General features: G+C 40.1%; 1 protein-coding gene across 8 annotated transcripts in view; it reads left to right on the top strand.

Moving 5' to 3' along the window:
- The window catches only part of LOC128694175 (arginine/serine-rich coiled-coil protein 2), a 203,568-nt gene that overhangs the window by 144,149 nt on the left and 47,192 nt on the right, over positions 1 to 12,227 (top strand). For all 8 annotated transcript variants that reach the window (XM_070093825.1, XM_070093822.1, XM_070093826.1 and 5 more), the window contains one exon: positions 7,852 to 8,164. In XM_070093825.1, coding sequence (XP_069949926.1) covers positions 7,852 to 8,164 — 313 coding nt within the window. The remainder of the gene's footprint in view (positions 1 to 7,851; positions 8,165 to 12,227) is intronic.

Raw genomic sequence — 12,227 nt, 5'->3', positions numbered from 1 at the left:
TTGCAGTTTTTCCTTACTATTCCTGCCTACTCTTCTAATTTTTGAACCAGTCTCTTGTGTGGTACCATGTCAAAAATCTTCTTGCAGCCCAAAAAGATGCAATCTACCCATCCCCCTCTCTCCTGTCTTTTGTTACCATATCATAGAATTCAAGTAGATTTGTGACACAGGATTCCCCTTCCCTGAAGCCGTGCTGATTGTCATGTATGAGCCCAATCCTTTCTGTGTGCTCCATCACTCTTCTTCGGATGATGTTCTCCCTGGCATTACATACTATACATAACAGTGGCATAGGTCTGTAGTTTAATGCTGCCTGTCTGCCTTCTTTCTTAATGCTTTCGGTGTTGGTTCTGTTATATCATGGCTCTGAAGCCAGTGTTGGTCCCATAGTATCAGCTCACTCAGATAAGCTGTCAGTGGTAAATTTGGACCTAGATATGAGAGAATGGGTCTGTGCAGTAAATGGGATACGTTGTGTATCTTTATACGTATATGCTTCTAAACTGTTGTATTCTGAGCACCTCTGCAAAAACAGTAATAATGTGTGAGTGTGGTGAAAGTGTTGAATGATGATGAAAGTATTTTCTTTTTGGGGATTTTCTTTCTTTTTTGGGTCACCCTGCCTCGGTGGGAGACGGCCGACTTGTTGAAAAAAAAAAAATCCTGCAGCACGCAGTGCATGAGGAAGAAAAAAACTGACCATGTTTTTGGTTTAAAACAGCGACTTTGCAGTGCATTTTTGTATACTTTTTCAGGTTTTATTCTCTGTGTCTTGATCTCATTTGATAGAATGGAAGATATATTACAGAAATGGAGATTATTTAAATTAGTTTTGGGACTGAAAGTAGCTTAAAATTGAGCTGAAAGTTATTGAAATGTTTGATTTTTGCCAATATTGCGGAGTACACAAATGACATCGCTTGTACAATGTGTGTCCAGCTGGCCAGTCTAATATGCATTTAAGAATGCACTGACATGATTTATCCAGTTATTACAGCATTGCAGTAGTCTGCATAACTGTAAATCGTCTATTTTTTCTTTCCTTTTTTTTGGGGGGGGGGGGCACCCTGCCTTAATGGGAAATGGCTGATGAGGTTAAAAAAAAAATCAAAATGAAAAGAAAGCATAATGTATAAGAGGGGCCTGGAGAAGTGACTATGGAATAGAGGAAATGTTTACTTAGTGCCAGGTATGTCTACATCATTTATTCTGGACCCTGTTTTCAAATTGGCAGTTGTTGAATTTTATATGAAACTGGCCAAATTACCAATTTCTGATCACTCTCTTAGATAGTTGAAATGGGTAAATTGCTGATGCATAAATATCGCCAAGACCGCTGATTTGACGAGAGCAAAATTCTGTAAGTTTTCCATCAAATTTCGTACTTTTGGTTTCACTACCTTTGGAAAAAGATTCTCTTTTCATTTCATTAGATAAAATAAATTTTTTTTTCCTTAAATTCTTCGGCCCTGAGAGCATGTTTGTGAGTAGGGGTCGCGACACTGAAAAGCTTAAAAATTAGAACTACATTTGCTGTCTTCCACACCTCAGGCAATTTCCCTGTTTCGACAGATTTATTGAAGATTGCTGCTAGCGGCACACACAGTTCCTCTGCTCCCTCTCTCAGGACCCATGGAGAGAGGTTTTCTGGGCCCACCACCTTCGAGATATCTAGTTCACCTAACAGTTTCTTCACCACCACCTTGGTTATGTGCAGTGTGTCCAGCACTTGCTGGTGCACCCCACTGCCTCAGTTTGCTGGAAGCATTCTGTCTCCACTGTGAATACTTCTCTAAATCTTGTGTTAAGCTCTTCACATATTTCCTGGTCACTCTTCGTGAGCTCCCCTCCTTCCTTCCTCAACCTGATTACATGGTCCTTGACTGTTGTTTTCCTTTTGATGTGGCTGTATAACAACTTTGGGTCAGATTTGGCTTTTGATGCTGTCATTCTCATATTTCCACTGGGCCCCTCTCCTTATCCATGCATATTTGTTTCTAGTTCTTCTGCTCCACCCCTTGTTTTCTTAAGTCCTTTGCCTTCTATACCTTTTCCATGCTCTAGCACACTTAGCTTTGGCCTCTTTACACCTCCAGGTAAACCATGGGCTCACTCTGGACTTTCCATTTTTTCTGTTACCCCTTGGTATGAACTTCTCTGCCTTCCTGCACTTTTGTGGTCACTTGTTCCATCATTTCATTTACTGTCTCTCGCTCCAGTTCTCTTTCCCGCTGCACCTCATGCAAGAAACACCTCGTGCCTGTGTAGTCCCCTTTTTTGAAGGGTATTACACAGGTATAAGGCTGCTTCAGTCTCCACTGTTAAGTCTACAAGTTATTCAGATGTGCAGAATAGACAAGATGGACAAAGATAGGATGTTCCAGAGATGGGACACAGGAACAAGGGATCACAATTGGAAGTTGAAGACTTCTATGAGTTGAAGGGATGTTAGGAAGCATTTCTTCAGTCATAGAGTTGTCAGGCAGTGAAATACCCTAGAAAGTGATGTAGTGGAGGCAGTAACCATACGTAGTTTTAAGAAGTTTGGTAAAGCTCATGGAGCAGGGAGAGAGAGGACCTAGTAGCAATCAGCGAAGAGGCGGGGCCAGGATCTATGGCTCAACCCCTGCAACCACAAATAGATAAGTGCCAACTGCTGGAGAACTGACTATTTTGTTTTGTTTTTTTTCATTTCCAAATCGCTCATTAATGACTACAGTGGACCCTCGGTTTTCATGTTTAATCCGTTCCAGAGCCATCAGCCAAAACCGAAACCATTTTCCCCATAAGAAGTAATGTAAATGGAATTAATCCGTTCCAGACACCCAGAAGTATCAACAACAAAAATTTTTTTTTATCTTAAAGATAGTTACATGCACAAAAAAATGAACATTACACATGACACTTAGCTCTATTGAAGGCTGTTGTTGCTGGAAGGAAGACAGGGAGGAGGGGAGAGGGAAGATAGGTTATTATTTGGAAGAGGAATCCTCCTCTATTAGGACTAGGTACCAAGTCCTTATCTGGGGTCACTTCCCTCCTTTGTTCTTTACTGCCACTAGGACCAGCTTAAAAGTCACTGGACCCCTGTCGCACAAAATATCTGTCCAGTTAGCTCTGTTTCTGGCGTCTCTAAGATTTGCCTAAAATGGGATGTGGCATTGTCATTGTAAAAGTCACTAGTACGGATTGCAACAGATTTCTCAGGGTGATGTTCCTCCACAAATGAATGCACTCTAGTCCACATTGCACAAATCTCCTTAATCTTTGAAGGCGGCACCTTCTTCCATCTCTCTTCCTCCTCCTCTGAAGCAGTTTCCTAAACTGTGGTCTGTTGCTGTTGCAGATGAAGCTCTTGCAGCTCATCAGTGGTTAGCTCTTCATTGTGGTCCTCCCCAACTCTTCCACATCCTCCAAACTCGCATCCAACCCCATGGAATTCCCCAATGCCACAGTTGATTTCACAACAGGTGTAGGGTCGACAGAGTCAGCCTCAAACCCTTCAAAATCCTTCTTTTGGACACAATCTGGCCACAATTTTCTCCAAGCAGAGTTCATCATCCTGGAAGTCACTCCCTGCCAAGCCTTATCTATAAGGCCTATGCAGTGGAAGATATTAAAGTGATTCTTCCAGAACTCTCTTAGGGTCAATTCAGAGTCCATGGTTATGTCAAAGCACCTTTGAAACATTGCTTTGGTGTACAGTTTTTCGAAGTTTGCAATGATCTGTTGGTCCATGGGCTGGAGGAGAAGAGTGGTGTTACGAGGCAGGAACTTCACTGTTTCAAAATTGAATTCCTTAGACAATTGGGCTTCCAAGTCTGGAGGATGAGCAGGAGCATTGTCCATTAGCCCTTTCAGGGTTTCTGGCATACTAGTATTGCTTACGCACCAGGGTTATTGACGTACTAGTACGTCTAAATTCTAGCGTCCTCAAATCTAGCAAAAGAAAGCTGGTAGGCCTACATATGAAAGAATGGGTCTATGTGGTCAGCGTGTGCAGTATAAAAAAAATCCTGCAGCACACAGTGTGTAATGGTTTAAAACAGCGACTTTGCACTGTATTTTCGTATGGTATTTATGGTTGTATTCTAGTTTTCCTGGTCTCATTTTATAGAATGGAAGACATATTACAGAAATTGAGATGATTTTGATTGGTTTCACAATGAAAAGTACCTTGAAATTGAGCTCAAAGTAGCAGAAATGTTCGATTTTTTGCCAAAGTTCAAAAGTAAACAAATCATGCCAAGCGTCCAATACACATCAACTGGTGAGTCTAATATTCTTTCACAAGTGCGCTGATATTATTTATACCATTTCTACACTAATACAGTAGTCTGCATAAATGTAAATCTTCTATTTTTTGTGAGAATAAAAATTCAAAGTGGAAAGCTAAAGAAATGGAAGAGGGGTGTGGGGACGAGACTAATGAACAGAGGAAATGTTATTTTAGTGCCAGGAATGTCTTTCTTGTTTATTCTAGACCCTATTAGGAAATTGGCATCTTTTGAAATTTGTGTGAAATTGGCAAAATTGCTAATTTCTGACCACTTTATTGAATAGTTGAAATCGGTAAATGGATGGTTTCTTGTACTCATTCGATAGAAAAAATGGAGTTCTAGCGAAATAGCTATGATTTTTGTCGACTAGTACACTGGAATTGGATAAAAATAGGGCTCAAAGTGGGCAAAATCGCCGATGCGTAAACATCGTCGAGACCGCTAACTTCGCGAGAGCATAATTCCGTAAGTTTTCCATCAAATTTCATAATTTTGGTGTTATCATGATTGGGAAAAGATTCTCTATCTTTTCGTAAGTTTTTTTTTTTTTTTTTACCCGGAAAATTTTCGACCCTGAGAACAAGTTTCGGAGAGGGCCTGGTGACCCTGAAAGGGTTAACAGGAGGCACTGGAGTGGCAATTTATTATCCAGGAGGTATATCTTCACACTCGGGCCAAACACTTCATTGAACCATTTAAGGAAAATTTCCCTAGTGACCCATACCGTACTGTTAGCCTTCCACTTCACACACAATTTACTCTTGACAACACTGTTTTTCTTGAAAACACTAGGATTTTCAGAGTGATATGCCAGTAAAGGCTTCACTTTGAAATCCCCACTAGCATTACCACACAAGAGAGTTAGCCTGTCTTTCATAGGCTTGTGTCCTGGGAGTGCCTTTTCCTCCTGCATAATGTAGGTCCTATTTGGCATTTTCTTCCAAAACAGGCCTGTTTCATCACAATTGAACATTTCCTGGGGTTGGAATTTTTCATCCTCTACATAACACTTGAATTCCCGTACAAATTTTTCAGTTGCTTGTTTGCCTGAACCGGCACCCTCGCCGTGCCTTACAACACTGTGTATGCGACTTCGCTTGTTGAATTTTTCAAATCAGCCTTTGCTGGTCTTAAATTCACCTACATCAGCACTTGTTTCAGGCAGTTTCTTTAAGAGGTCGTCAGGTAACTGTCTTGCCTTTTCACAAATAATTGACTGCACAACACTGTCTCCTGCTAACTCTCTCTCTGATCCGCACCAACAACAGTTTCTCCACTTCTTCAGTTGTTTGGGATCTCTGTTTGATTTTCACATTCACCCCTTTCGCAACATCAGCTTCAATTATTTCTTTTCTTTTTGCCACAATGGAGCCGATTGTTGATGATGACTTCCTGTACATCATGCCAAGTTCATCAATGAGTATGCCACTATCATATTTTCTTAGGATTTCTTTTTTCAGTTCTACGGTGTTCTTCACTTTCTTTACCAAAGCACTGGCACTAGGAGCTTTCTTTGGGGTTATAGTTGCTTATTTAGCAGTCACACACAATAAACAAGTGGCAAAAACAATGGATTATTATGAAATGTTTTGTATGACCTGGCAGGATATGGTCACTCGCCGAGAAACAACGCTACACTGGCTGAGAATGGTGTGGGAGGTGGCTTTATGATCGATGAAAACAAGAGCCAAAAAATCAACGGAAAAAGTCGGCCAAAACCGATAACAGACATCGATGAAAACGGAGGGTCCACTATGTCACTGTACTACATCACTGATCAGATATTTGCCTTTTTTTTCTGATTACAGTCACAACCATGACCTGTTGCAATATCGTTTGTTGTGATGACTTTTATCAACACTTCCGCCAGTAGCACTGACCAGCTGCTCACTCCCCCTCGCTTAGCTTTTGTTAAAAAACTCCCACATTCAAATTTAAATTGTAATGTTTTTGACCATATCACCCTTTTCAGACTCTGGAAACCTTGCTATACCTATGTAGGTATGTTCACTGACTCTGTGGCACACAGTGACCTCTGACAATATCCTAGGACTGGACGAGAACGCTAAATGCTGGGAGCACCATTAACCCTTTGACTGTCGCAACCCCAAATCCTGAGGTGTCTCCTGGTGTCGCAAAATTTAAAAAAAAAAAATATTTTTTCTTATGAAATGATAGAGAAACTTTTCCCAATTGTAATGATACCAAAAGTATGAAATTTGATGGAAAGCTGAAGGAATTACACTCTTGTGAAGTTAGCGACCTCGGCGATATTTACGAATCGGCAATTTCGCCCACTTTGAGCCCTATTTTTGGCTAATTCCATTGCTCCAGTTGACCAAACTCATAGCTCTATCAATTGAGTACAAGAACTGCCCATTTACCGATTTCAACTACCCAATAACGTGGTCAGAAATTTGCAATTTGGCCATTTTCACGAAAATTAAAAAATATGACAATTTCAAAATAGGGTCCAGAATGAACAATGCAGACATTCCTGGCTCTAAAATAGCATTTTCTTTGTTCATCAGCCACATCTCCAGGCCCCTCCGACATTACTCTTGCTTTCTATTCTGAATTTTTATTCAAACAAAAAATAGAAGATTTACTGTTATGCAGACTACTGCAATATTGTAATAATTGTATAAATACAGTGGACCCCCGGTTAACGATATTTTTTTCACTCCAGAAGTATGTTCAGGTGCCAGTACTGACCGAATTTGTTCCCATAAGGAATATTGTGAAGTAGATTAGTCCATTTCAGACCCCCAAACATACACGTACAAACGCACTTACATAAATACACTTACATAATTGGTCGCATTCGGAGGTGATCGTTATGCGGGGGTCCACTGTAATGTCAACTCGTTCATGACTGCATATTAGAATGGCTAGTTGGACATTTATTGAACAATGACATCATTTGTTTACTTTTTGAACATCGGCAAAAATCAAACATTTCCCCTAATTTGAGCTCCATTTCAAGGTTCTTTTCATTTTAAAACCAGTCAAAATCACCTCTATTTCTATAATATGGTTTCCATTCTATCAAATGAGACCAAGAAAACGAGAATACAACCATAAATACTATACAAAAATAGACCACAAAGTCGGCATTTTAATTAAAAAAAAACGGTCGTAGTTTTTTTTTCTCATTATGCACTGTGTGCTGCAGGATTTTTCTTATATGGTGCACACTGACCACACAGACCCATTCTCTCACATGTGGGCCTACCAGCTTTCTCCTGCTTGATTTGAAGCCGCTAGAATTTATGAGTAAATATACGTCAAAAACGGTGGCTCGTAAGACGTATATATACGACTGAAACAGTCAAAGGGTTAAAGAATACTGCCTTGAGTGAGTGTGTGGGTGTGTGTATGTGCACACTCATACGTATGTGCACGCATGCATGCGCGCTTTGTGTGTATGTGCATATATGCACACACTTGTTGGTCATGGACAAACTGAGCAGCATTGAATGCTGTTTGGCAAGAAAATTTTCTTTCTTGCTACTCATACCATTGCTTCTCCAGCACTTTCCTATTCTAAAAATTCCCCTTTTTCATTCAGAATAAAGCAGCAGACACACCTGCTGGCAACAGTGCAGCAGAAGGAGCAGCAAGTAACACCCCAGCCTCTCTCAACCTCCACCCTGGTGGATCTGGAATGGGTGGAATGGGATCAGGAATGAACAGCTTACGTCCTAATTTGGGTGGAGAATGTGCAGCTTCAGCAGCTGCAGCAGCAACAGCAACAGCAACAGCAGGCAGCACTGGGGCCAGCAGCGGCCAAGCTGCACTCTGGGCCAACACTAGGTTCTCTAATGACAGAGACGGCAAGATGGCAGAGAAGTTTCGCAGACTCATGGGTGTTAAAAGTGCAGGTGAGTTTATATTCTCTCTATTCTTGCTTACCTTCCTTCCTTCCTTCCTTTCCTCAGTTTAAGTCCCATCCTGTCTTTCCTTCTTGCCTGCCTTTCTGTTTGCCTTTCTTCTCTTCCTACCACTCTTTTGCCCACCACCTTTCTTAAAGAATATAATAAGGCAAATGTCATGAAAGCCAGGAGTTCAACAAGGGAAATAATGAGAACATTCTGAACAAAGGAAATAATGCCATGATGACACTATTCAAATCACTTGCACTTTCTTGCTCAGAGTATTGTTCAGTGTTGATGCCTGCATTCAGGACAGGCACACAGTTGGGGCAGCTTCAGAGATCATTGATGGCCCACATAGAGCCAATAAAGCATTTAAATTACTGGAAATGTCTCTTAGTTGTAAATATGTACTCTTTCTTTCTTTCAACACACCGGCCATATCCCACCGAGGCGGGGTGGCCTAAAAGGAAAAACAAAAGTTTCTCCTTTTACATTTAGTAATATATACAGGAGAAGAGGTTACTAGCCCCTTGCTCCTGACATTTTAGTCGCCTCTTACAACACGCATGGCTTACGGAGGAAGAATTCTGTTCCACTTCCCCATGGAGGTAAGTGGAAATAAACAAGAACAAGAACTAGTAAGAAAAATGGAAGAAAGCCCAGAGGGGTGTGTATATACATACATGCTTGTACATGTATGTGTAATGTGACCTAAGTGTAATTAGAAGTAGCAAGACGTACCTGAAACCTTGCATGTTTATGAGACAGAAAAATGGACACCAGCAATCCTACCATCATGTAAAACAATTACAGGTTTCCGTTTTACACTCACTTGGCAGGACGGTAGTACCTCCCTGGGTGGTTGCTGTCTACCAACCTACTACCTAGGAAATATGTACTCACTGTTGGAAAATACATGTATATAGATGGTATGTAAGGGCCTAGTCTCAAATCTACACTGCAATAACAACATACTGGAATGAGAGATAAGAGATGTAAAATAAACCCATTGAAAAACAGGGCCACTGTAGGCACAGTAAGGTAACATTATATCAACATCCATGGACCCAGACCCAGACTGTGAAAGTAGGAAAACTCAAAACCCATTAAAAGGTAAATTAAGAGTATTTTCCTTCTCACTATCCTCTTCCTTTTAACTTCCTTCTCCCTTTCTCCTCCCTCTTCCTATTTGGTGTCTTTCCTCATCCCTCTTCTTCATAGACTTCTTCCTCCACCTCCCTTCTCCCCTTCCACCTACTCTTCTTTTCTCATCCCTCTGTCCTATTGCCCTCATCTGTACTTATGTATCAATTAGAAGTGGTATGTATATTTGCAATAGCACATAAGTGTTCATGTATTGTATAATACACTTACTGTAATACCAGTAGTGTGTAGTCTGGCCAGGATGGATTTGGGTACAGGCTAACACTGCTGCTAGAATTTCCACCACCAGGATGCGCTGTGATATATTATAACACTGTCAAATAGGATCCTCCACTATTATTTTTGGGGGATTTTCTTTCTTTTTGGGTCACCCTGCCTTGGTGGGAGACGGCCAACTTGTTAAAAAAAAAAAAAATTACAGTGGCTTGTGCATTAAACTCTTCTGTGGTTCTGGTAGAGGCGTTGGTTGAGCATTTTTCTGTGTATCTCTGAAGCTAAAGTTTATATTCAATGTATTTAAGTCATCTTGTAAAGTTATACAATCAGATTTTCCTAAATCACCTCCATCTCTCCGGAATTCGAATGATAAAGTCTGTGTAGGGAAAACATTTTAGAATAAAGATACTTAACTGGTGCACATGTATCTTACTTATCAACTTGGTATTGTATACCAATACAGCGGACCCCCGGATAACGATATTATTTCAATCCAGAAGTCTGTTTGGGTGCCGTTATAGACCGAATTTGTTCCCATAAGAGATATTGTGAATTAGATTAGTCCGTTTCAGACCCCCACAAATACACCTACAAAAGCACTTACAAAAATACACTTACATAATTGGTCGAGTTGGGAGCTGATCGTTATGCGGGGGTCCACTGTATTATATTTACACTCCATGTTGGGGAATTCAAGTTTTCTGATTTGCTAATTTCTAGTTTTGTCTTGTGACTTTGTTTACACGAGTTTTAAAATTCGCCTGGAAGAATCTTAAAGTTTGTTTTCTGAAAGGAAATATTTGTATCTCTTCTGAACTGTGGCTTAGCAAATTTAAAAATGTAATTACTATACCTATGATATATGTTGCTGTAATTTTGTTACCTTTTTGTAGCTTCAGCTGCAGATCTGTTCTGCTGCTGCTGTATTATGACCCTACAGGTGTAACATACAGTTGTTTGTGTCATATCATGTTGGGCTACATGTTAGTTAATATAGCACTGAAGATTGTTCTGATGGAAGATGAGTAGATCTAGACCTGTCTTGGTATGTAATGTGTGATAGTTCTCCAGTTCTCCACTAATTCTCCTGAGCTTTCATTCAACTTTTCCCAGTTACTCTCCTTCATTTGTGTTCTCCAAGCTTGACCAGCTGACTTGTATCACTGCTCGAGAAACACACGCGAGCAAACACTACGACATGTTTATTAGAAAATGTTTGGGTACTGGCACAAGTAGAAGTTGAGAGTAACTCTATATATATATTTTTATATTGGCTGGAAGTGAGGCTTGAAAGACATGTCATGACATGATAAAAGTGCAAGCAAGTTTTTATTTTTTTATTTTTTATTTTTTTTAGATGGTGTCAGATAGACCATGAGAGGACATACCGGGTTTTGAAGTAGAAAGGGCTTAGCCTGGTTGCATATAATCTATACCAATGTTGAAATTTTTTAAATTGCATCATTATGTTCCATATTGTTGATGATTAGTGAGGCTTCTAGACACTTTTGACATCTTAAGATCATGTCAGTATCACTTACCAAGGTTTATGCCATTCTTTTGTATCAGTGTTAAGTATGAGGCTGGTTAATGTGTTGCAGTCTAGCAGGACTGTTGTTTATTGGGGCAAATCTTGTAAACTATTTAAATTCAGTACACACTGAACTTTACTTTCGTCAGTAGTTCTTAGTTCCATAGTTTTATGTAGTGGTGGTAATGTACCCAGTGAGGTTGACATCTGCTGCATCTGAGCTTAACATAATTTGTATTATTATTATTATAATAATCAAGGGGGAAGCGCTAAACCCGGAGGATTATACAGCGCCTGGGGGGGGATGTGGAAGGCATTCAGGCTTAATTCGGGGAACTGGAGCAGATCCAATTCCCTAAATCAAGAGCCCCTCACCAACATCAAGGAACCTTCCTTGAGGGGAAACATAATTTGTAAATTAGCAAAGAAAGCTTTTTCACTGCTGATGCACCTTGGTTTTTGGCACACTACATGTAGTGTAATCAAGTTGCATCCCACCTACTGGTTGGAACCTCACACACACCTTTCTTTGGGTCACACAAACGGGCAGTGCTGTCTGGTGTATGTGTTTGAATTCCTGTTATGGTGAAGAATTTGTTGGCTGTGGGTTATGCAAGATAAGGATGTATGTTCTGTATGTGAGGTTAAAGTTGGAAAGAATGTCTTAACCCTTAAACGGTCCCAACGTATACATACGTCACTCGCGCAGCACCCCGAATATTTTGAAAAAGAAAATTACCTTTTTTTTATATAGAAAAAAAGAGCACCTATGGAGCTATGAGGGCGAGAAGTTAGCACTGGATGCTCATGTGACAGCAACATTGAGTCCTACCACTTGCAGAAGTGTTGCCGATATACCTTTTTTTCTATTTTTCATATTTTATGTAATTTTTATGTTCTGATAATTACAATTTGTAGTAGTTCTTGTCATTTTATAACCAATCCTTGTTCTGACACTAGTATTAGGTACTGAAATTGTACTCAAATTGTCACAAACACACTGACAGGTGGACATTTACACCTGCCTTAGCCATTTACTATTGTCTTGGAATATATACAAAGTATTTATATGTCCCAGCAATGTTTTGGATATATGGAAGTATATAATAACAATGAGGAGGAGGAGGAGTAGAAAGGCAAAGAGGAGGAGGAGGAGGA

Source organism: Cherax quadricarinatus, chromosome 43 (assembly GCF_038502225.1).
Source record: "Cherax quadricarinatus isolate ZL_2023a chromosome 43, ASM3850222v1, whole genome shotgun sequence".
Lineage (NCBI taxonomy): Eukaryota > Metazoa > Arthropoda > Malacostraca > Decapoda > Parastacidae > Cherax > Cherax quadricarinatus.
The sequence above is the reverse complement of the archived record's forward strand: the minus strand, read 5'-3'. Positions and strand labels throughout refer to the sequence as shown.